Raw genomic sequence first — 27,084 nt, 5'->3', positions numbered from 1 at the left:
ATGTGAAACTGCATGGCCCTGTGACAAGTTTTTTTTTTTCCTACAGCAATAATTATATATTAGTCAGGTTTTAAAAAATCACACCACACAGTGTTCATATTATTTTTACACATTAGTTAAGTTTTAACACAATGCCACTAAAATCTATTGGAGAGTTTTTGTGTTATTCTTGTTTCAAAAAGCACTAAAACGGTACATAAAAAAACATGATTAAAAAATAAAAAAATAAATAAAAACAGCAAATGATGCTACTGGCTATCATATTTTCCATTATAGTTTTCCAAAGCCATTACAATTTGCGTGAACAAAAACAAACACAAAGACATAATGGACTAACATCCGCAAGCAAAAGCCATCAACATGCTGATTTAGTGTTAGATTGAAAGGAGGCTGGATGTGGAATCTCAAAATTACACCACGCTTGGAGGAACATCTCCACCGTGTGAAAATGGTGTTAAGCAATGATGATTTCAACATTTGAAGTTATTTACCACTTTCAGAGGGAGGCTGCTGGAGCGTGCCGTGCACAGAGACACACACACACACACACAAATCCAAGTCAAGTGTGGGCTGTAAAACCACGGCCAGGTCCAGTGTTCTTAAAAAATCGACTGCTATTGGCTTCATTTGGGGACATTTTGTTCACCACTTCTTTATTTTTCATCATGTGTGTGAGTGTGTGTGGCTGTAGCAGTCTCTAGATATTTGATATCATGTCAGAGAAACCTCCTCTTCACGCTTATTTTGTGCTTTTATCTTCTTGTTTGCCAAAACCCTGAACTGCTCCATTCGTTTTCACTTTGCTCCCTCCTGTGTCTGATTATGAGACTTTATTTACACTCAGATGACACGGACAAGAAAAATACTGAAGCCTCATGAGGACTCTTCACCACAGAGCAAAACTGGAGGGTCGTGTTACAAGTATGAAGCAAAAGCCACCACTGAAAGATAACTGATTCTCCTCTCTGCAGACACATTTAATAAATGGATCCTCCTATTCAAATCGATATTGGTTTGAATATTTGCCTTTTACAGTCTCCTGTGCATGTGTGAAGCTGTGACCTCGTCGTATGAACAGAAACCATGGCTGACGTGGCAAAGTGTATTAACATAACTCACACAGTTTAAATCATTTGCAGCATCAGTTCTCTGAATAATTGGTGAAATATATTGATATAAATATTGAATCAAACATCAGATGGGGAATATCAATTGGGGAAATCATCAGTCACCCGAATCCCGGATTGGGCAGCCCTTTCCTGCATGTCATTCCCCCTCTCTGCTCCCCATTTCCTGTCTCTCTCTCGACTATGCTATCGATTAAAGGCAATAAAAAGCCCCAAAAATATACTTAAAAGAAAAAAAAATCACCATCCCCAGATAATGCATGTGTATTAATGTACTTTAGCGGAAACTACTAGACACAGTAAGACATTGCATTGTATTGTATCGTATCAACACATTGTATCGTATCATATCGCATTCTATCTTGTTGCATTGTATTGTATCGTATCAACAAATTGTATTGTATCGTATTGCATTGTATTGTATTATATTGTATTATATCTTGTTGCATTGTATCGTATCAACAAATTGTATCGTATTGCATTGAATTGTATTATATCATATCATATTGTATCGTATTGCTTTGTATTGTATTATATTGTATCGCATCATATCACATTGTATCATATCTTATCTATATCGTATGTCATATTAGGAATCATGAACATTAATTATAAAAACTCATTAATACTCAAAAATGTCCTGGTATCCACTTTCAGCCACATTTTCCATAAATGACATGCACCTCTAATGCTAAACAGAAGGAGTCACAGTAGAGTGTCCCCAGTTTGCCTATAAATATGGACTAAAGGCTCCATATCACTGTCTATGACACTGCTCCATTAGGTTTTGTTAAGTGAGAGCCACTGCCTGTGAAAACATAAAGCTCTTTATATGTTTTTGCTAAAATTACTAAAGAGGAGGAAAAAAAAAAAGTTGTATTCAGCTGAAAGTGAAATTAGCTGTGTGGACCGGAGCTGCCCTGACATCGCTCTCAGCTGGATGGAAACACAGCGAGCCGCTGGGCCGAGGTAGTAATGGGATATATGGGATGGATTGCGGTCATTCCAAACGCGGTAGATTAAACCTGCAATAACTGATGTTTCGGCCACTTTGGGGGCGGCGGAAACAAGCTCAGCACAACAACACTGATATATATTTCCACCTTTTTAAGTTGATTTAGTAAACAGTTGCCTTCTCTCCATTCAGTCTGTGTCGTGCCTCATGGTCCCTCTCTGTGAATGCAAATCCAATATCCACTCACTTTCAGCTCTTTTAGCTTTCTGTGCTGACTCCTGAGAGGACAATCTGGCTCTTTAGCTGCTAAAGGCTCCACTACAACATGGTCACCAGCTAATTGCTAACTTGTTTTGTCTGTCTGCTGTTCAGTGCTCGGCATTAGAGTACTGTTTTTTTCCCCTTTGTTTTCTAAAAACCAGAGAAAACAACACGATGAGACCAGTGACAGCAGAACCTGAACAGTGAAGTCATGGGCTGGAAAACTAAAACGAACAGCTGAGAGGAAATCTATATAATCCTGTTATCGATTAGATAAATATTTGTCACAGCTCCTTTAAATCTAACAAAATATTTAAAGGTTAAAAGACGTGTTTCTAATATGGGATGATGCAGATAGTATTGCCAGGAAGATGAAGCCACGAGTTCATGGAAGCTGCGTCGAACCAGATGCTGAATAAACAGCACGACTGTTTCTTTTCTTCTGCCTTCATTAAATCTAAACTTTGCTTGTCTGTCTGAAACACTGTCATCTCCGCTTTGAGATCTGGTGGTATAGCAACAGTGTGAAGTGTTGACAGACAGGAAACAGGCCTCAGAATAGCACACACAGAACTTCCACGATGACTCAAATATGAAATTGTTGAAGTACGTTCATGCAAATTCTTCTTTCTTGCAAGAGGATAAACAACTAATGTGACTACCGGTAATGTGTCCTGATGTTGCAGGCTTCAGTCTTTCTCAATCTGCTCTTGTATCTATTTCTATATATTATTAGTGAGGGGCATGGTTACAACGGAGACCAATAAAATTGTCCTATCTTGTCTCATCCTCCATCGGCCTGGAGTCAGGAGGACACGTCCTGACACGGGTCAGCCTGCTGCTTTATGAGAGTCCAGCACAGGTGGGGTTTTTAAAGGTGCTCTGCTTTTTATTCTCTCACCCTGTCTGTGCCTCTGCTTCCTCTCATCGGTCCCAGCGGAGACTGATACGAATGGTGATAAGAGCCAGATGGGAGCAGAGCTATGACTCCAGAGCGGAGACAGTAAAATGTTAGCGCTCCATTGTTAACTCTTGGAGGGAGATATTGACGGGGAGGGGAGCTGGGGGAGGGGGGTGGGGCTGTGCTGTTAAGTAGAAGCATCAGGAGTGAGATGATACTGAGGAAGCTCTTCATCCTGACACATTTCAGCAAGTTATAATTCAAAAAAAAAAAAAAAAAGATGGCGGTCATCAGACGTTAAGTGCAGACCTGAGGCCACTGAGTTTAGACTCTCACCCATCCAGGTCATGGTTACCCAAGAAAAGGTCTGAATCAAGGACTGGGCTGTCGACACTTGAGGGCTTTTTACCTCTCATCCTATCGGCTTCTTCAATTCTGAATGACTGGGAGTCACAGGTGTTTGACCTCTGCTGGGTCAGGGCAGGTCACTTGGTTAGTGCTGGCTGCAGGTTATACGTATAGATACAAGGTTTTCAATAAGAGGGCCCCACAATAAACCAGCGGGTCCTATAAAGGTAAATATCTGTGACTGACTGAGTGATAGAGTTAAGTGAGTGGTATATTTCCACCATTGATTGGTTTGCCAGCTGTGTAGTGGGGTTCCTATCTGATTGGTTGTCTTTCAAAATGATTTAACAAGAACAAGCAGTGTAGCCAACTGTTGTCACTAGATTTCATGGGTTTTTAGAAAACTTTTGTTCTGTTTTTTCCCCCCAAAAAGCAATTTGTGACAAATCTGACTTTTTTGCACATATCTTTCCAACGTACAAGTAAATATGTTTGAAATAGGTAATAGTCGGGCGGTCAAGTGGTGAGAGCACATCTGTCCCCAGAAACAACCAATAATCAGGTTTAATCTTGTCCAAGGGGATCTTTGCTATATGGTGTCTCTCTACACTGTCCTGGGCCAAAATACCCCAAAAAACATATGTTTGAAATCACAGCCCAGTCTTTGTTTTTAACTCATGTGTGATGACTTTTCAAAAAATGACATTGACACTGATTATCATAGAGCCTTAATGAGCCACGTTCCAGTCACTGTTTCATACTAACATGTAAATGAGAGCAGCTTTAACTGGGACTCAGCTGAATGAATGAAAACACTGCATGTGTGAGCACAGAGAGGAGTCAAACAGGTGAAGCCAGCAGACAGGCCCGTATGACACGGTCCACACATTTACCAGGTTTTGACCTAGTCTTTTTAATTACAGTGTCATAATTATGGAGGGAGAAAAGTCTTTGTACTGCTGCTATTCAATTTGCTGTGAACTATTGAGATATTAAAACTCCATTGTGGGATGATGCAATAAAAAAGCGGGAGCTTTAGACAAAGGAAAGGAAAAATGTCAGTGGTTTGAATGGATTCATATTGAAGTTAAACAACAACAACGGCGTTTCTGCAAGTTGCATCAGGGGAAAAAAAAGACACTCTCTTAGAGTTCAAAGTCAAATCCTAAAATTGAACAAGTTGGTGCCTTTCATGGTCTAACAGTTGTCATTTCAGTTTAGATCAAATGTGACACACAGTATGCGCTCAAGAAGTGAGGCAAAAATATATTTGCAGGGTTGGACACAGCCCTGGGCTTTGTCATAAAGCCCCATTTGGAAAGTTCATTCTGGAGACTTCGCCTCTTGCTAACACAGATATGAACGCTACGCTCATAACTTAAAGTGACAGGAGATTCACTTCAACAGGAGGGGGATTCATGTTTAAGTTGCAGAGTGTGTATGTTTGTATAGACGATGTGTGTTTTCCCGTACCTGTCCCCATGTCGGTGTGCTCCTGGGACATGTGCTGGCTCTGGTGGACCCACTCCCCGTTGCACTTGAAGAAGATCTGGAGAGCGGGCCGAGCCTGACACCGGAGCTTGATGGGGTTGCTCTTGACGATGTAGGCGTCGACGGGCTCCTCCAGGAAGTGGGGCAGCGTCCCGGACTGGCCATGCTGCAGGGCTTCACCTCGGGCACCTGGGAAATCACACAGGGTTAAAGAATTAAAGAGAGAGACTCTACATAGAAACACCACAGAGAAACAAGATATCTACTTGGCAGCGTTGTCTTCAAAACAACAAAACCAGCTCCCTCCCTCTCTCTCTCTGTCTCGGCCCAGCTTCCTCCACCACCATCACTCACTCCCCCCACACCTCCCTGCAAACACACCCGACCGGTAGCCATTACTCCTTCCAGAGACGTCTCCCTCAAACAAATGGTTTCCGGATCTCTGTGTGAGAAATAATACAACAACAACAACAACAACAACAGAGCACCGGCCCGCCCCCACAGTCCATCCTCTGTCATGACCATTTGTAGAACTTCTCCACATTTGCTTCAGTGTTTAAATATTTTAAATATTCACAGATGTAACACAGCGCTACAGGGGATTTTTGCAGGAAGCTAGGCTGCAAGACCTGCAAAATATATTTACAATAATAATACATTTCATGTTTCTTCAGAAATTATTTATGTCATAAGTGCTTTTGTTTGCTACAAAAGGATGAGGTGGTGTTCAGGTCCTTTAGGAATTGGGAGACGTTGAGTTATCTCAGCGCTAATATGAAAAATCCTGGTTTTATGAAGTGGTGCAGCAGTGGGACGACAGCTGAAATATGCAGCTGTTTATGTCCAAGTTCCTCGCATAGTAATAACGGTACATACTTTAAGACGAGCAGTGGGGAAACAACACTGTATGATGGTTAGGGCTGCAACTAACAACTATTTTGATAGTCGATTAATCCATCGATTACTGAAATGATTAATCGACTAATTGGATTATGAAGTGTAGAATTACTCAATGGCTATTATTTAAACAACTGGGAATACTGTCAGTTTCTGTCCCCCCTCTTTTAAATATGAAAGGAGGCTTAAAATCACAGACATGTCTGTTCTGATGATACAAGTCGTGGTCCTAATGTGTTTTTCACTTCTATTATACATCTTGGAGGCAACGTCCTTCCACATACGGTGCTACGGCGTCACGTCAAAAGATGCTATATCTAAACAGCCTCCCATGCACGCACACACACACACGCTATTGCACAACCCCGAGCAAAGATTGGAAGGAGCTACGTTTAGTTCAGTTCCACAGTGTGAGAAACACGGGCAATGACACTACTAACTAATTATCGACTACTGAATTCCTTGCTGACTAACTTTGTTATTGAATTTTGTCAACTACGTCGATTGATCATTGCACTCCTAATGACAGTTTTGTCCAACATGTTGACAGGTTCTGTCTCCCTGAATAAAAGCAGTATAAATTAGAGGAATAAACACTTCACTGGACATTAACAAGAAAAAGACACATACGTAAGTGTTGATCAACAGAGAAAATGATTCAAGCTGCAGAATCACAGACAGCAGCATTTATCAGGTATTACTCCCTGTCCTCCTCTGACAGTCCGGGGTGTATTCCGGACGTTTTGCTACTTCTGGAGCCCCCGCAAGTGTAATTACACTCTGACTAATCCCCTGGTTTGCTGGAACCTCTTTCATGCAAGTGTGAAGGGTTTAGTGAGGCAAACTGTCCTGCACCCCGCCCCTTCCCCATCTCAACTCCCCACTGCACACTGCACGCTTTCTCCACAGCGATGGCTGTACCTGAAAACCCCATCAGGATTAGAGAACCCACTCTCCTCTTTCTCTCTCTCCCTCTCTCCAGCTAATCTAATCCTCCTACCATTCCTGCCGGATGTCTCCTGATTGAGGCGAATAGATAAAAGACTCTGTGATTCTCTGGCTGTGAAAATCACAGCACTTGCTCGGTGTTTCGTCTCTTCTCCCCTCCGTGCGACGCATTCGCATTCTCTTCCTCGTTCCTGGAACTGAGGCTGCTGAACAAAGAGACATGCTTTTAATTTCAAAATGACTAGCCCCAGGCAAGCTTTTCTTGTACAGAGTGCTCCAATTTGTTTTGCACGCGGAGCATTGACATGGCATGTTTGTGTCTGGATAGATGCAAAAACATGAGACGTGAGTGTGCATCCAGACAATGATAGATGGGAACATGAATACACAAACACACAGCTGCTGTCGAACAAAGCCACAGCCTTCCATGTAATGACTCATTTGTTTATAGGTCAGGTATTATATTAGCGACTATTTAATGACGCTGCAACTAATACCTCGAGTATCAACAGCAGCAGCAGCAGCAGCAGCAGCAGGAGGAGGAAGGTAGTAAAAGCGTCACAGGCTTTAGCTCAGAGTTAGATGTCTCTTCACTTTCCATGCTTTATTTAGCAGGTGGATAGGATTGCAGCAGACAGATTAGGAGAGACACTGGAAAGGGAACTCTGGTGTGATTTAACCTCAGGCTGGTGGTGGGACATGCGACTCAAGGGGGAAACACAAGCACTTAACCGTCTGTGGGAGCTGCATCGCGTCGACTTTGCCCCTGAAATTGCTGAATATAGATCACAAAGTGCAGCGACTATAAGCCCCCACACCCCAACACACATACATACACACACACACACACACACCGATTCCCTCCGGCTCTGCACCTTGTGGTCGGCACACACATGGCAATGAGATAACTCCTGCTGTTATCATGTGAGATGTAGCTCAGACGAAGTGGCTGCAGATCGTAGCGCCGTGGGGGGGGCGATGGTGTCAACGGCGGTGGCAGTGGGGGGTTGCTGGTATTCTGTTTGCCATTCCAGCATCCTACACGCATTTACATCTCGGAGCAAGGCCAGCATGTGCAACAACGGCTGTTATTGCTTCATCTGCATGTTTCCCTCGGACGACGTGCACATGATGCAGGACCTGGTTATAATCTCTGCTCAATTTGCTGAGCAGCCGTCAGTCAGGAACCCGCTGCGCCCGGCGCTTCACAGTTTTCACACTGATCTACAACCGGCGCTGCGGCCCGGCAATAACACATAAGGGGGGTGCAGGAACATCTAGCCCAGTCTGAGAGCCAAACAAGATATCAATGCCAGAGGCCTGAGTGATGGCTCTATCAGACACTCTCTCTCCCTCTCCTCTCTCTGCTTCCCTGTCTGTCTCACACACAAACTAACTTTTGTCCTGGAAACACACCCTGTATGTGCGTGTATGTGTGTTTAGGGTTGCAAAGGGGCGGAAGATTTCCAGTAAATTTCCGGTAAATTACCAGAAACTTTCCATGGGAAGTTAAGATGGGAAATTTTGGAAATATTCCAAATTGGAAACTTTCCATGGGAATTATGGGAGTTTATGGAAATAATGGGAATTAACTGGAAATTGGGGATAGTTTAAACAAACTGTATCATATCCAAACATAAATGTAAATAATTTGTTTTGTAATACGGTAAGCAGACATCCATGCAAAATAAGGGCCAACTTTCAATTTTGTAAATTCCGGATTTATTCCCATTTAATATTCCCGTTAATTCCCATATATTCCTGTTATTCCCCATATATTCCAGTTTATTCCCATATGTTCCTATTAATTCCCATATATTCCCGTTAACTCCCATATATTCCCGTTATTCCCCATATATTCCAGTTTATTCCCATATATTCCCATTAATTCCCATGGAAATTTTCCAACTTTGAAAATTCCCATAATTTTGCAACCCTATGTGTGTGTGTGTGTGGACACAGCCTCAGCTGTAAGGAAAGTCAGACGTTTTAATTTCCTCAAGTGCAGCGAATGCTCCATCTATTCACATTCAAATTTAAAAGCGATGGGTAAGTGCAGTCTCTTATGTCAGTTCAATGTATTCATAGCTTTTAGTGGGAATCTAAAAGAAATGAGGGGGAAAGAGCCCCCAGCTGACTGGACTAATTTAGTGATGCCTTTGGGTGCGAGCACGGGCTACTTCACACACAGAGCAACCGTGACTGCTGCTCCAGCACGCTCGCAGTGATTTGCAGAGACTAAAGGGCCGGCGCTGTTTGCCAGATTCTACCTCCACGTTGGCAAAAAAACCACATCCTGGCAGAGACAACGCCGCCCCGTCGCCTCGCCGCCACCTCCAAACTCCGGCTGATCCGAGAGAGGACGACTTTCTCGACTCACAGATTGTAGGATCAAGGTCAGAAGCTACTGCAGGTCCTCGAACCGCCTCCCCCCTCCCTCCCACCTAAACAAACAGCCAGACCCAGTGTGACAGCAGTGTGTTCTCCTCCTGCTGCCTTTTGTTCTGTTTACAAGCAGCCAGAGCGGTTTGTACATCAGCCTGCATGTCTGCCCACCTGACAGCTCACACTGCAGATCAAGGCCAAGTGTCTTCTAACAACTCAGGCTGGGATGCAGGAGCGGGCGCTGAGAGGGCAACAAAAGATCATCCATCACTCAGTCTCTCAATGTTTAACAATCTGAATGCACTCTCGTTTTATTTTGAAAGTCTTGACTGGAAGTTGTGCAAGACACTGCAAGTCCAGGTGTGCTGTCGTTACCTGCTGTTAGCAGACTGACTCTGACCCCCACAATCCAACTGCTTTATTCAGCAGTGGTTGAATTATAGTAGAACTATATAGCTATTTAAACATAAAGCACCTTTTAATAAAGAAATCTGGGGCCAGATTCACAAAACCTTCTTAAGAAAAAACATTTTTTTCATAAGAACTTTATTCTTGAAATCAAAGTTCTCAAATTTGTTCTTTACTTTTTAAGTAAATATAATTTGTCATTAATTACACAAAGAGCCTGTTAAGCTCCCTTCTTCTTTACCTCTGACTTGAAGTCTGCCCACTGGGCCGTCCCTCAGGGTCTCTCCCACCGCTGACACAGCTTCAGCCACTTTGGCCCTCCCTCTTGTCTTATTTTCCGCTGTTATTCCCATATTATTAATTTTCTTCGTACATTAATTTCATCCACCATAACCTCAAGCTCCTGCATTGAAAAGTTTCTGCATCTCTTTTTGTCCTTCTCCATGGTTAGTGAGTGACTGATGGTTATGACGCAAACTATAAACAGTAGCTATATATGTTGTTTGTTGGCACATGTAATGCAATGCAGTGACGTATTTTAAGAGAATTGCACTCAAGAACTTTCCTAGGACATTTCCTAAGATCTTTCTTAAGAACATATTGTTGAATCCAGCCCCAGATTGATTCACCTGAAAAGTAAATCCCATGCCAGGGTGAGTTTGCCCATGACGATCAGCAGCTTATCTTATCCTGCTCCAGATACTTTTCCCAGAAGCCCTGAATCTTTTTCAGTTTCTCCTCAGTCTTTCTCTAAATCAATACAGCTCCTTTAGCTACCGGCTAACTTAGCTAACTCTCTCAGTTGTTTGACGGTTCCATTTTCAGCGTCTAAAGTTTGATTGTTTACAGAGTTTGGCTCCGCCCCCTGATGCCCAGTCCTGCTCGGATCAAAGGAAAGATGCCGGTGGATCTCACAGGACAACAGAGCAGTGCCGAGTCACTGGTGAAGATACAGCGTGAGAGTTTCTCAGGTGCTATCCTTCAAAGTGAGCCGAGGTTGCTATTAATATTTAACTCTTATTCTCTCTTTTCGCTGTGAGCTCCATAAAGTTTTCATCCATCTGCTGATTCCGCTCGTCCAATATAAAAAAAAACAACAAGTGCCCTTGGTGCAGCTCCACTCCGCTCAACCCACCACCTGATGTCTCAACACAAGCCTCAAATGACAAGCCTGCATGTGACGCATCCCACATCCTGCACACACACACACACAGACACACACAAACTCTGTGAATGGCTCCCATATGGCAACACCTCCACTTCCTGAGATGCAGAATTGATTGCACGAGGATCCTACTTTGTTCAAGCAGCTGTTGCCTTCTGAACCTGGACCTCTTGCCTCTGCTGCACTTTACAGGAAGTCATTACAATACCTCTTTAACACACACACACACACACATATTATACACACACTTTGTTTGACATGGGCTGTTGAACACAAGTTCAAATCTGATGGCCTTTTGACAATTTGCACAAAACAATTAGTACCGGGTTAATATGGGTCATTGCTTGTGAAACAACTGCAGCTTGTGTCGCCTGTCTAACAGGGTTGTCAAGTCTCTGCAGGATTAGAATCAGCCGCTGCAGATTTTTAGGAAGATTTTAGGATGTGTCGCCTTTGTTTCTGTGTTTTTAATCATGTTCAAGGCTGAAAATGTGGTGCAGAGAATTAGACATTACTTCCTGTATCTGCTCATGTCTGTGCTGCTAGATACTGTACCTGCTGTTGACATAGTTGTGCACTAAAGCCTGACGTGAGTAAACAGGTCTGATCATTGCTATTGACACACTGAAAAGCAACACAACTTATAATGGAGATGAATAAAGCTGGGTCAACACAGCAGCAGCAGCAGCAGCAGCACCTCCACCTCCACCGCCGCTCTACGCTTTGCTGGTTGTTTAATACAAGTTTACTCATTTGTGTCCCTTTTGTGTTGCCATATCCGAGTGCTCCCCATGAATGGCGTCCACTGAACTGGGCTGAATTCAAAACAGCCACTGTCACAAAGGCACACAACCAATTTTTATTTCTGATTTTAAACCTCCAACAGGTGTGAGGCACCGACCGACCCTCTCAACTGGAGCTGCTGCATGCAAGTCACCAGGAAACAGAGAGGAGGCAGCGCTTTGTGTCTGTTTGCACGAAAGAAAAGGAGCAAAGAAACAGAGAGAGGAGGAGAAAATATGGCTTTAATAAAATGCAACATTGCCTTAATGTGTTACCCAATAATCAGTGGCTCCAAGCCTAAAACATTTTTACTGCATATCTCATTTTCAGAATTATTCTCCCATAATAAGAAACTGGGCCATCCTTTAATATTGAGCAGAACTCCAGTTTTTAAATATAACCGACTAAAAGACGTCGTGGATTTTTATTTTATATGGAAGATAAACATCTGAAAAAAGACTGGACAGAAGAACAAGAAGAATAAAAGGAAGAAGAAGTTTTCCAACTGCTTTCATACACGAGACATTTGCTATTTTTAAAACAGAAGCAGCTGCTCAGCCATGAATTAACAAACAAATATACTAATTAATTCATCATTTTTTAATTAAAAGTCAGTGACATGATTATTTGTTAATTACTTCTCCACATTGACATTTCAGTAACAGGTTTGAGGAGCGAGGTGCAGGCTAGTTTTCAGTTTTATAGGGGGTTTTTTTCTCGCCGCTTTGTGTCACTGCCTTTGTGTAAACAACAGCGACTCGGAGGCTAACGCGCCTGTGTAAATATATGAATAAATACAGCCTGGCATCGGTCAGTGCTGTATTAATGATATACGCCCGGTGTGTGTGTGTGTGTGTGTGTGTGAGGTGGCGTCTCCTCCATAGACGGCGCTGACGCAGATCCACGCAGCAGATGGACGGTTGAGATGGAGGATAAGAGGTGAAGCTACAGCAGAGGAGGTGGGGGTGGAGGGAGACTGCTGAAGCAGATGATAGGTGGGTGTTGAAGATAGTGCGAGGCGCTGGGGGAGCATCTGCTCAGATCATCCAAGTGCATGGAAGACAACAAAAAATAAAAATGAATTAAAAAAAACCAAGTTCCACATTTTCTGGAAATGTTCATTAACATGGTGAAGTTACTTGTTTTTGGCTCCACGGCCGACGCTGGCCCACTGGTGGACCGCAACCCACACACACACACACTAACTCACTCTCTCACTCATAGATAGCCACACATATGCAGCTCCTCTCTCCATCTGCAGAGATTTCTGAATGACAAGTTCGCCACAGGGGGAGGACAGACAGGCCTGGGTGGGATTTCTTGATCTCTCAAGTTACACAACAGCAAATGTGGCGACACGTGAAAGCCTGACTGTGTTCAGTGTTTTTCAGACACTATAGCCACGTTTCCACTACTGTACATGGTACCAGCTCGCCTCGACTCGACTCAGCCTTTTTGCGTTTCCATTACGTAAAAGTACCTGGAATCTGGTACCCGGTCCTATTTTTTTAGTACCTGCTCGGCCGTGGTTCCAAAACGGGTGAAGTGGTACAGTACTAAAATGTGAGGTGTAAACATTGCAGACCGCTGATTGGCCAGAGAGTCATCACCAGTGGCCGCAGGTCATCAGATATCACCACATTTCAATAATAAATGTTTTAAAATGAACAAACTATGCAAGTCTGGTCGCCTTTCCGCTGTTTTGCTACCCCTCCGCCTGGCCATGTGTTTACAATGAAGCCGGCGAAAAATCAATACGGAGCTGTGGATAACGTTACATAACATATACGATGTTACGACAACACAATTACTCCACAGAGCTTTTTTAAACATGTGGCAGAAATCCTGCTTAGTTTTATTTCATTTTGTTAAGCGCCATCGCTATGACGACTGGCTACTCTAAAGGCGGTAATGGAAACGCACTCTAGAACAGTTCCTGGTAACAGAGCCGAGTCGAGTCGAGCCGAGTAGAGCTGGTACCACGTAGTGGAAACGCGGCTTATACTACCCGTGACTGAACCACATCAAAACACAGCAGCCTGCAGCTCCAACAGGTGATGAAGTGCCCAGGAAGGAAGAAATCTGACCTCAGAGCAGCTACGATATTCCAAAATCTTGGATTGAATCCGGAGTGGTGGTAACCGGGAAACAGCCAGGTTTGATACCGTTATCACATCTCTGCCTCCTTCCTGGTTCTTCCTCCTCCTCCCTGTCCTGAGGCGAGTCTCTCGGAGAGACAGAGACTTGAGTTTGACTGCGGAGGAGCCCGGAGCTCCAAATCTACTTTAACTTGTAATTTCTTTGTAACGAGAGTCTCACACACACACACAAGCGAGACATTTTCTACTGCCTCTTAAAAACAGCACGGCCTCGACAGAAAGAGATGCCAGAGCGCTTTGTTCAAATATTGATGCAAACCTCTCATCTGTCATCTCAGGACACAACACACACACACATACACACACTTGTATAATGTGTGCGGCACAACTGAAGCACTGGCAGGCAAAGGCAGTTACACACACATGTCCACAAGTGTTGTCCAATCAAAACAAGACCAGACAAATGTTGACTCTTTGCTCTGATGAACTATTTCACACTCAGGCGGCCACATTGTCTGAGGGTGAGGGTGGGGGGTGATGGGGGTGGGGGCTTCATTTCCTGTGTTGATTCAATGAATTTTTGCTTAAACGAAGCAGGAAAAATGTCAAAAAGAAAGAAAAAAAGTCTACTTCGTTTCACTTTATCAGCAATGCCCCGCTTCACACTCAAAGTTACACAAACATGCACACACACGTGCATGCTCAGTACAACCAAGCTCTTATCTGTTGGACAGCAGCTTCACCGAGGCAGTGGGGGGTTAGGAGCCTTGTTTAAAGACACCTGGATGGTGGAGAGGAGGAGGAGGAGGAGGCACAGCACTTCCCATCAAGATTTATCCTGTGTATCTAAGAGCAGGGATATTGTGTGTGTGTGTGTGTGTGTGTGTGTGTGGGCGTATGGCATCAGACTTGTGCTGCTTTAACATTAGTGAAATGGAAATGAAACCAGATTATCAAAGTGCAAAGCGCGAACAAAAGAGACAGAGTTGATGCCTGATTCTTTTTGCTCCGTCTTCTGAAAGGTTTTTTGGTTATTTTACATTTTAGGTGTATTAATAGTAATGCTACAACATTTTGTATAAGATGCCTGCTAGCACATTTGACACTTTGACACATCTGGGAGAAAAGAGAGGATCTGAGGAGCTCGCTATGTCGATACGCTCGTCTGAGTTGCCTTAAACTTTTTACACTTTCCGGTCCTGGGTTTTGTCTCTCAGGCAAACGAACAGAGCTGTTCTCCTGGTGAAGGTTGTTGGGGGCAGATGCAGAGGAAGCTAAGGGGAAGACTGTAACCCTTCCTGCTCTTCTCTGCTTTTTATTCACTTATTATACTTGCAAAAATGTTGAATTGATGGGAAATAAAGCACAGTGGCCATTGCAAATAAGCAGTGCAGTGAAGATATTCTGTTATTCTGTCTCTTATTAAAGGTTAGATATTGTATGAGGTAGATGTCAATGTTTTCAATTGTAAAGCATCTCAAGGTTCTGTATTAATACTGTGGAAGTATCAAAACCACAGTCCACGGAGAAACACACACAACCTGTATTTCACAACCTGAAACTGAGACTTAAAACAAGCTGACAGGACTTCCTGATTTTTGTGATGTCACAACAAAGCCCCCAACTCCGCCCACTGAACCATTCAATTAAATCTCTCAGGATTTCATTCCTCTCTCGTATCTGCTACATTTTCATTTGACCACTCACAAAACAATTGGCCAATCAGAGGAGAGTGTCAGAGTCTCCTCTCTTCCCATTGACTCACAACACCTGTTGCTGCTAAAGCTCCAGAGAGAGGAGAAAGAGAAACTTCACTATGGGGTTTTCTACCGAAGAAGTGTAAACTACACGACCTTTAACCTTTGTACAGGAACTGATATGTGTGATGGAAAATATTTCATTGCAGTTTCAGGACCTTCAATAGTTTTGTGGTGTGAATTTGCTGTTTTGTTTTCATCTTAATTCCTTGACATGTACAGTGTTTTTCTAAAAGCACCACAGGAAGAAAATATATCTTTATGTGTGAAAACAAACCACCAATTTTCTTTTTAAAGAAGATACCGAGTGCGTGTGAACACGTGCACAATCGAGTGCACAAACGAGCCGTGTACAGTGTGTGTCTGTGACTGCGCACCACCTACAAACACCCAGGTGGTGTATGCGTCTTCATCGGTGTTGTGACAGCTCGCCAGCCTGGTTTTGGCAGGCGGGAGACACTGCTTCCCTCAGCTCTCCCAATAATCAAAGAGTAAACATGCTGAAGCAAAAGTGGGTTACCTGGATGTCAAACTGACAAAAACAGTCTCCCGTCTCTATCCCATCAGCCACCGCTCCCTAAGTTTTGCTCATATACATTAATATTAGGAAGGAAACAAACTCATCTGAATAAACGCAGCAGACGTCTGAATGCGCCTTTCATATTCGGCGTGTCAGAGACTTTTTTCCTGCTCAAAAGAAATGAGGAGTGTAAACTAAAAAAAAATATGACAAATAAGCTTTAGCCTTGTGTACATCAGCACAGAGAGCAGGGATAATCCCCCCCAAATCCACTCAAACTTGTGACTCCACTTTTCAGAGACCGGGCATCGATGATGGACAGTAGCAATTTAAATCGAAATACAAATGTTGGTGTGTTATAGTAAAGTGACAGTTTGGAAACACAGTAAGAGAAAGATTGTGATTTATATGTCACCTGATCTCCTGTGTAGATTAAAGTAGAACAGTTTCAAACAAACCGTCACACTCACCCACTGTCCCTGCACTGTATTCATACCGGTTAATATGGAGTGCACATTTAAATAAGATCACAATGAGACAAAGATAATATAAAACAGCCAATCATACTGTATGTGGATGGACATATAAATTACACATCTGTCTACTGGGATTATTTAAAATGGGTTGGGCCTAGAGTCATTAGTTGTGTAGTTCATCTGTAAATTCCCATCTTGGGATCAATAAAGTAGGATCTATCTATCTATCTATCTATCTATCTATCTATCTATCTATCTATCTATCTGCACAATAAATGTTATAAATGTACCCTATCACATCCTATTTTGCCCTTATTTCACTTGATAAAATGTAAATCAATCTATAACTTTTATATGATGATATTATTTCTGGATGTTTTCTTGATATTCTGTCTCTTTTTGTTAAAATAAACTTGCCATAAAAAAAAATATCAGTCAATTTCTTTGTGGGGGAGCAAACCTACAAAATCAGCAGGGGATCAAATACTTATTTTCCCCGCTGTATGTGAAAACTAACAAGAACAAAATCAAACAAAAGCCCTAATAAGACCATATAAATGTACATTAATGACCATACGTGGTTTCTATGGAGGACGGACTCACAGGAAGTTTTACCAGCCTTTATCAGTGTTTACTGTTCACTTTCCTTCAGTTGCTAACTCTAAGACAAACTCCACACTTCCTGCTGCTGCTGCGGAAACATGCAGCTGGCAAAAATATTGAGGCAACAACAGAACAACGTGATGTTTGTGACACAGAGGTTACTGCTGACAGAGAAACGGTCATCAAACATTCATCAACACAACAAGATCTTTTCTGCTTTTTGGTTGACAGAGGATCAGTTTTAAATATTGCAAAGAGAAGAAAAGCAGGAAGCAGCAGCAGCAGCAGCAGCAGCAGCTTCTCAGGAAGGTAACCGGCTCCTCCACTGACCCCGCTGCTCAGAGCGGCTGCTCGTGATGGGAAGAAGCCAATTATTGAGAGATTTTATGTTATTCAAACAACACAAGCTTGTTTGGCTGCCAACAAAAATTCACTAATAAACCTCACTTCATGTTGCAACAGGAAACCATGAGTTCTACTCTGTCAATCAGGACCAAAGTTTGGAGGATTATAACTTTAAAAAACAAAACTATTGTGTATCTAAGTACGTCCAACTTGCAGAAAACTCAAATGGCTCTTTTCCAGTACACACTTACAGCTCTACTCGGATTGACTCGACTCGACTCAGGTCAACTGAGTACTTCATAGTACCTCCTCAACATGGGTCTTAGCACTGCTGCAGTAGCTCTCTTTTTACAGTAGATCCTCTCGTCAACCACCAAACACACTCGTCTGCACCTTGTCGACAGATAACAGTGTGGTTTTCCACACAGCAGCTTTTTAACTTGAGTGAAAGAATAACAACAGTCCCAGTACAGAGCAATGGTCGCTGCTGCTGATGTGTTTGATTCTTGTGCTCTTGATTCTTCCAGTGACGACACTCTGGCCAATCGGTGGCCGACAGTCGGTTGACGTCACATTTTAGTATTGGTTCAGCTCGCTTGAAACCGCGGCTTAGGTGTTACCAAAAAAAGTACCTAGTGGAAAAGCTGTTTAGTTGACTTAGGGACAACAAGGAGTTTGTATTTGGTTATAAAAATTTCATATTAACTCATTGAGTGCCGCGCTCCTTTCCAAAGTTTTAGTCAAGTGTACCGGCAATTTAGACCATTTTTGACTTTTTATGTAGAGCCACAGTGTATTCTATATTATTGCCACCAACACATACTGTGGCTCAATTGAAAGGTTTAACTTAATGCTTCAAGTGGCCACAAACCGTTTGTTTCTACGTGCCTCCGTTCCTGAGAAAAGTCAAGCTAAACATGGCTGGGTTTCACCAAAATCCCTCCTTTTTTTCTAGAAAAGGAGATAGAGCGTCTTTTATGAAAGGTGCTCTGTTTGTGTCTGTCGCTCTTCTGACACTCGCATTTCTGGATCAAAGGGCTCGTATAAGATAAATATATACAACAATTGTTGTTCTATTCACAAAACCACCAGCGGGGGCGGGGGGGGCGCCACTAAACAACAATAACACAGACGCACCGTGCCGTGTCACAGCTTCTCCCCGCGGAGCGTGAGGGTCAGTCGGCCACCGCGGCTCGGGAAGACCGGTCCCGCCGGTGGTCGCGGTCCGTCTGTGGTTCGGGTCGGTGATGCCGGTCTGCTTTGGCCCAGAGACCATCAGATTTTACCGCGGGAGGACTTTGGGGAGGACACAGTGTTGCTCCAGATGAAGACCAGGCGGACTGTCGGCTGAGAGCTTCCTGTTTCTGCTCCGAGCAGCTCGAGCAGCTGGAGCAGCAGCGCGGGTGAGAGCAGAGCAGCTGCACTGCATCTGCATGCAGAACTCGTTTGCAGAAGCCGAGTTATGATAAAAACTTCCAGATCATGAGCTGTCATGTGACTTTGATCGTCATCTATTTCAGTTCTCCTCGTCGTAGAGTCCCCAAATTTACATATAATGTGTATTAAAGTGTCTATTTTCATAATTTAAAAAAAAAGCAAAAAACGTAAAATTACGTTGTTGGCACTCAATGAGTTAATGTGGATGAATCTACGTTACCCACACTTGTTAATGGGTCCATTTTCGATAAATATATCGTTTTGTCTTTATTGTTATTTTGTTATTAATTTTTAGTGGTCGGCTCGCCCAGCATTTCCTACTTTCGGTTTCGTGGACAGGTCATGGGAATAACATCGCCGAATCGCCATTTATGGTCGGAACTACGACGGTATCTGATCGTCTTCGAACCTCCGACTTTCATTCTTGATTAATGAAAACATTCTTGGCAAATGTTTTCGCTTTTGTCCGTCTTGCGCCAGTCCAAGAATTTCACCGTGCGCGTGCGTGGAGGCTCATGGGAAATGTAGTGTGAAAACACTTCGTGTTGGCCCTTTAAGTAGTTCTTGTGGAAAAGCGCCATATAGCACATGTATTTGTTGTCAAACTATTACCAGTAACATCTAATCTCTTCTTCTAGAGGCCACTTGACTGTGTTTCACTGTTTCATCGTCTGCTGGGGGAGCGATATCTGATTGCACCAAGACTCTCGGATCACTTTCACCAATCCAGTCACCACAGAGTAATGACACAGGTACAGAGAGGCCTTATTGACAGGTTATATGCAGCACCATTATTACCTCATCTACCAGCGCGCTCGGCGGTGGAGAGCGAACCGCCGCTGACTGACAGTGATCGCAGACAAAAGAAGATAATTGCTTACTTACTCGTACCCATATAGCCTCTGATCCATTTTGTCTTTTCTGACAGAGGAGAGACAGCGACATAATTAAAGGCATTGTGTGGTGTATACAATCTCGGCTGCAATCACACTGGCAACCTGACAGCTCACTCTAATGTGAGTGTACTCTTGTGGAGTGGGCGGGGGTGTGGGGAGTGGGGGAGTCGATAAATAAGTAAAATCCTCTTTAAAAAAAAAAAAAAAACCTTCTCTCACTCCTTTTCTCACATTTTCCCTCCTCCACGCCTTCTGCAGAACTTTAACATGACCACAAATGAAAGTGGGATTTTTATTATTGAATGGATTTATGAATAAATTACTGCTGTGCGGCCAGATGTGAGAAAAGGTTTAGAGCCCCCAACTTTATTTTAAAACAGTGCTGTTTTGTCATTTTATTATTAAATGTTTGGCAGGGGGAAAATGAGATTCAATAAAAAAGTTAATATCCTGCAAATGACTAAGCACACGGCTGCTGTATTAATGTCATTAATCATCTGTCATTATGTACAAGGTTGATTATGAGGGTGATACACTTGAAGCTTTTTTTTTTCTCCTCCCTCCTCTCAGCTGCATGTCACTGGTTTTTCTTTGGTTCAAAATGAGTTTTCTTTTTGTTTTTTGAGTCTTTACCCCACACTGCTGGCATTGGTGTTTGTTTATCAGCGATATAAGCGACCGATATGTTCCTTCAGATGATCAGAGTCTCATTGACCTCACTCTCATGTTGTAGCTGCATTACGACAGGATCTCCCGCAGAGATCAGTGTTTTGTTTCTCAGTGTGCTGCTTAAAAAATAGATGTCGTTGTGCTGGAGAGCTGGGCCCAGTATTTCAAACGTGATCTGACAGGATTATCCTGGTCGGATTGGATTAAATCTAGATCTGATCTGAAAACTGGGTATTTCAACACAGATCAGGAGAATCCTGATCCTGAAGATCAGGGTTTCAGCTCTGGTAATCCAATCCTCCCTTGAATCCAGATAAAAGGCTGATTTGGGTATTTCAAAAGTTAAGTCAGATATCAGGATCAACTTGATACCAAAATTTCAGGATCATTCTGATCCCACCTCAGAGGTGGATTTGACTTGGATTGACAATGTCTCAGCTCCACTTTCCTTGATTTTGTTACTCAATATGTTCATTACACTTAATCTAAATTGTTAGTTTTTAGGTTTTAACAAATAATTGAAGTAATTGAAGAAATTTAAAACATGGCAAAAAAATATTGTTTGGCCATACATCTTGAAACTGCTGTATTTATTAATTTAAATCACATTCAAGCACTTTCCAAGCATTTACAAGGCATATTTTCATGCTTCTGATTTAATGAAGACAAATTTGACTTCAAAATAAACTTGAAAATGCATTTTTACAATGCTTGTAAAGTGAATGATATTTTTAAACATGCAGTAATGTATTTCAAAACGTGTTTGTATACAAACTGATTATTTTACTTCATCAAATCGAATGTTATTGTGCGATAAATGAACATACGGTAATCATGTTTAGTGAGAGGCTTCTAGGCTACATAAGGAAGACAAATTAAGAGGAAAGTGTTTCTAATCGGGTCACTGACCAAGCTATAGGCTTATGCTATGAAAAATAATGCAATCACAATTTCAAGCAGTTTCAATGGCTTTATTTCAAGTACAGTTTCAAGCACTTTATTCAAAATCCAAACACCAAGGTTTCCAAGAATTTCCAAGACTCTTGTTGCACTGTTGTCCTTATTAGCAGTGGTATTGCTGAGTGGTCTATGGCTGTGAGTGGGCTCTGAAAGTAAAAAGAGACGGTGTATGAGTATATCTTTGTCATAGTCAGAAATAAACAATAGTCACAGAAATGGTCAAAAACATGATATCACCATCATTACTGACACTTCTGAATGAACTGTATTGTTCACGTGCTGTGTAAGTTAATGTTACTCCTAATTACTGCAGCAGTGTGTTCTGCAGTGCACACAGCACAGGTAGCCTGCTTTAAAAAGAAAAAAAAAGTCCCCTGCATAACGTTAATAAACTCTGAACAGATTGGTGTAAGTGTAAAACAGTTAAGGTATGATGTACGTCAGATTAATTCCCTTGTAAATTAAACCAAAGTCCGCAAAATTGATCAACACAGCAGCTACGTCGCTAGCCCGCTAGCTCCTTAACACACAAGTCAATGGAGCCGAGTTAGCTCCCGTTAGCACGGCTGTGGATCAATTAGGGATCGTTACGCTCTCGTTTCAAGTAGGTGACAAATCAAATAGTTGGCTTGCATGATGTGTTGGTTGGCGTTCGTATGGTCTTAAAACCGCTACACATTAGATGGCAGTAAACTTACACTTTTGACGTGAAAGTCGCGCTCCCAGCTGCTCCTTTGGTGAAGTAGTCCGCCATGTTTCAGATCCGGAGGCGGAGACTTGAGATTTGGAAATCCATATCCGGCCAGGTAGGGATCACGGTGATCCACCCTGCCAGTGTTTTGAAATACTCAGATAAAGCCAGCAGGATCACCGTGATCCAAGACTGAGAAAAGGAGGATTTCATTATCCGGATTATTCTGATCCAGATTACAAGTTTTGAAATACTGGGCCCTGGTGATTAAAATGTAGCAATGTGTGTCTTCATATGTGATGAAGGCGGTGTTACGTTTCTTACTGCATGAAATATTTAACATCATTAAGCCGCGGTGGCTGCTGTGTTTTATTTAAGTTTCATAACTGATGCAGGATGTAAAGATGACACTACAGTAGGTTGACTTTATAAATTCAATTTCTGGCCTGATTCTTTAGTTAGCATACTACATTTCCATCTAATATGTAATACAGGGGCACTATTATTGGCATGCTAGCGTGATAGCCATAGTGCCAATAAAATTGCATAATAGCATAATGATAATAGCATGCTTGCGGAATAAGGATATTATAATACACCTATAATAACTATATATGAAGGGCTAATATAAGGACTGGAAGGTTTACAGGTAGAACTTCTATCTACCTCTGCTTATTTAGTGTCTTTATGAAATATGTCACATGTTTCTAGCATTACATTATCTCATAAGCATGAGTAGCATACTCATACATATTATGGTATGAATGAGACAGCCGTCAGTGGTTAATATTGTAGTGTGTTCTGCCTTTATATTTTATTTTGACAGCTCAGCCAGAACTTCCTGTCTGCTGGATATTCTCTTTCTGATGAGTGAGCACATTGTGCCAGACTGCATCCATCAAACTGGAGGACATCAAGCACACAAAAAAAAGAAAAGAAAAAAAAAACAAAGCTTGCAAGTGTAAGAACGTATCACCGTTCAACCTGTGACACTGTGATTGCAGCACAGTCTCACCTCCAGCTTTACAGAGGAGATTAAGAGTTTCCAAGATCCGACGACGCTTTCAAAGGACGTCGCCATCGTCTGAACGGCTCAGTCTGCTGCTGCATGATGGGAAGATGTTCACTTCTGCCACAATCAGTCTGACTCAGACTCAGCTGCGACACGAGTTTCACTTTCCTTCTTCTTCCCCTCTGGAGAATTAAGAAGACGCAGCAGAAAAGATGGTCCACATAATCCTCCACCCGCTCTCCAGTAATGACTGTCTCTCATGACATTACTCCTGAATAGAATTTCAAAATAAGAGTTTAAAGAACCTCCAGGGACTGCAGGGCAGAGGAAAAAAAAAAGGATATTGGCCAAAAGTCCATCCGTGGTCGTATGACATGAAAGATTCATGACGATCAAACACCTGTGCAGTGCTTTTCCATGTCACCCTGCGTGCTCGCAACGTGTCAAAAGGGGGACGGTGTTAATGGCCGCCTGAAAAATGCAACAAAGTTAGAAAAAACTTTATCCGGCGCCTCCTCCTGCACCGAGCACCATCCTCTCACCTCATCTCTCATTTGCTTCAGCGAGCAGACGACCAGTCGGTTCAAAGCACCTGGGCCCCGGCCGGCCCCTGCTCTCCTTCCCTCCGTCCCAGTGGAGCTCATCAAACGCTACTTTTAACTGCCCAGGTAATGTAATCCGAGTGGAATGGCCAATTTGTGATCCGGCCCCAAACAGCTCTGAAGTGAATGGCATGTGATCAAGACAACATGAATAATAAACAGGGGGAACAAAGTTGAGGTAAAGGTTGTGTTTGTATAGTCCGCCGCCGGGCATGTCAGACACAGATTTTTTAATGGGACAAGAAATATTTAGCCGCAAAAAAAGAAAAAAAAACATCTAACAAGCTGGTGACAGAAGGATATATATGATTTCTGCAGAGCAGGGCGGATGAAAGCAACGCTCGGCTGTGCAATACATCACTAATGAACAATTTCCCCATTTTCCTCCTTAATAAGTGAAGAGTTGCAGTGTACTGTGCCAAGGATTCCTGATGAATCTTTAAAGAAAACAGAGAAAAGTAGCAAAACAACAAGAATTGAGATCTTTTAAGGCTGAATACCCTCATTTGTCAAGCTCAGATGGACATGGCAAAAGTATGTCAACACCGTCTCTTTGCTGTTGTCATACAAACGACGCTTCACTTCAGATTACCAGGCAAATGAGCAAGTGAGGGAGCAAGAGCAGGGCGTGCTCAGCTCAGCACCTCGTGGCACATCCTCTGCACAGTGTCCCAGATTCTTCCCCTTATGTAACCTGATTATTTGTGCACACCGTACAAATACTCATGACAAACAAAAAATAAGACGGGGAGATTCATTGCTCAGTGTCTCAGAGTGTTGCGGGGCTACTCAGCCGAGCCGAGTCGAGCCCGGCTTTGCTTCATCAGCACAACGAGGTGCCGAGACGCAGGAAAGAGGGAGCCCAGGAAGAAGAAGAAAAAAAAAAAAAAAGTAGCTGTAGCTGAGAAGGCGACAGTATACGGGCGCCATAAGGAGGGGGCGGTGCCGTCAGCTGTCCGTACGGTACTCGGTGAGGATCACGTCTTATTGCACATGCAGCCTCACGCAGGAGCCACCTCGCTCCTCATTAGTGAATCCTACTGGACTTTAATTAACGGGTTAAGACCACTATAAACCTGCTGCCAGAGCCCACATCAGAGGCAATAACACCTCAATTAGAAGACCTTGACAGCCTGCAGCCTGAGCCCCTCGCACACACAACCACCACCTCTCACTCTCCCATCACACACACACACACACACACATATCCTCAGTGTGTGCATCTTAGGAGAAGAGCAGGGTTGAATTACTATACTGGACAGCTCTCCACATATGTGTGTGTAGCTCTGTGAAAGTGAAGCAGCAGTGGTGGTGGTGTTACTCTTAACGCCCTGAATGAATCGATGCTTAAGCAACGTTTGGATAATGCCATGCAAAGCCTGCTCATCCTGGCTCATCACGCGGCCGATTCAGAGCCCTGAAACAGCAACTAATTTGTAAGAGTAGGCAGTTAAACAAGCTTTGGGCCTGACGCAGGTGGCACCGCCGGGGAGTTTAGCTCAGCTTTGACATTGCGCGGCTATATCGAGTCGTCAGGAATGGAACTGTTTTATCTGCTAATGGATCTGATGAGAAATGGTGTGAGGACGGTGAAGTGATGGTGATTAAATATGGCAGCGGCTATCTACGGGAAAATAGGAGCCTGTTATGATCAACACACAACACGGCGGTTAAATTAATACAGTTTTGATTTGGCCCCGGACGATCTATGGTAAAAGGGAACAGAGAGAGGTCGGGGCGGGTCAAGGTGAAGCTGCCACTTAATCTTAAAAAACATGGCGCGTCGACCCTGCGTGGCTCCTGCTTATGCAGCTTGTCAGGGGTGTGCACGTGCGTCCAGCCCGGCGTGCACGTGGTATCAGCGTATAATATGCAGGAGGACAGAGACCTGGTTTATTGAGCGAGGCAGTGTATGTATGCATGTGTGTGTGTGTTCATGTGTGCGCCGTCAATCCCAAAGCACTGTAAATCAGCAGAAGCGTGCACACTTGTCTGAACACGTTTCTCCATTAATGAATGTATTCAGCAAATACCCGAGATTATGACTAATCCCAAACATCGACTGATCCCACAATGCAATGTGAGCGGGCTAAATGTCAAAATGTGATAATTTAAATTGAATCTGATTCACGGACAAATTCTCTTTTAATTAAAGATTATTTGGTGACATTTGTTGCGCGCTCCGTACAGGGGGGGCAGGAGACGAGCCGGCGAAGGAAAGGAATGAAGGAACAAACGAGGGAGGGAGCGCCATGTTAACGCAGAGAAATCAAGGGATGGCCCCTGGGATCAATATCAATTTCCCTCTGCTCTACATAAACATCAGCCCACAGCTTAATCCCGCTGCTTTATTAGGATCTATCAAATCTATTCAAACACACATTCCTCATACAGTTAGCAGCCGGCGTTTCATATGACAGCAATTAGAATATTCATTAGATAAAAATCTCTTTAGCTCAATCGATGGTCTCTGAGCCGAGGGGATCTCTGTAGATATCTGAGGCAGAATTCATTGGATACAAAGGATCCAATTGCACGAGCTTTGTGACTCCTCCAAGCCGGGGCGTAAATCGATAGACCGGCCCCTCTAGTGGATTTAGCTGCTTGTTAGCAGACCTGAAACAGCTGTCTGGCCGCCGCCCCGTGTCTTGTGATGTTTCGAGAGCCCCCGCTCCCCCTCCTTCCTCCCGTTCCATTTGGTCCGGGGGGGCCACTGTTTCAGGCCCGCTTTTAGGGTTCATTGCAAGGGGGGAGGGATTATCAGCGCAGTGTGTGCTCACAGGTGAGTGAACACAGCCCCCACGTCCACTTAGGCTTTTCAATCTCTCCGTGACACGGTCAAATCAGGAGAGCGCACAAGATTAAATCGATGGCTGGCCGCTCGACTTGCTTGACGCAGCATTCTCTTCCACACCGTTTCCTTCGCCGCGCCATCTATCACTCGTTTTGTCTCCGTCCTCCCCTTCTACGCGCCATCTATACGCGCCGTCGACGGTCCCGGGAGATGCGGAAGACACACACACACACACACACCGCACGCAATCGACTTGAGGGGAGTTCATAATATCTGTGTACTGGGTGATTCCTCTGCTGACAGTGGTGGAGCGATGACATACAGAGGTGACATAGCACATAGCAACACAATCTGTGCTGGGGGAGAGAGAGAGGGAGAGAAAGAGAGAGAGAGAGAGAGGGGGGAAAGAAAATCTAATTTACAGTTTGCCCCCAGAGGTCAGCCTGACGGACAAGGTCCAAACATCTATCAGATAAATCGGCTTTAGGTGCCTGCAATCCACTTACCAACTCCACTTTCTGCCTCCTGCCCTGTCGGTTAAGTGACTAAATTGT

General features: G+C 43.4%; 1 protein-coding gene across 1 annotated transcript in view; it reads right to left on the bottom strand.

The window, feature by feature from the left end:
- Positions 1-27,084, bottom strand: part of LOC310995071 (netrin receptor UNC5D-like) — a gene marked incomplete at both ends in the record, with an annotated part of 187,141 nt that overhangs the window by 68,222 nt on the left and 91,835 nt on the right. Inside the window, one exon of the mRNA XM_083984000.1 lies at positions 5,066-5,272. Within this exon, the coding sequence (XP_083840126.1) occupies positions 5,066-5,272 (207 nt within the window). The remainder of the gene's footprint in view (positions 1-5,065; positions 5,273-27,084) is intronic.

This window comes from Trachurus trachurus (assembly GCF_905171665.1).
Source record: "Trachurus trachurus genome assembly, chromosome: 12".
NCBI classification, from domain to species: domain Eukaryota; kingdom Metazoa; phylum Chordata; class Actinopteri; order Carangiformes; family Carangidae; genus Trachurus; species Trachurus trachurus.
The sequence above is the reverse complement of the archived record's forward strand: the minus strand, read 5'-3'. Positions and strand labels throughout refer to the sequence as shown.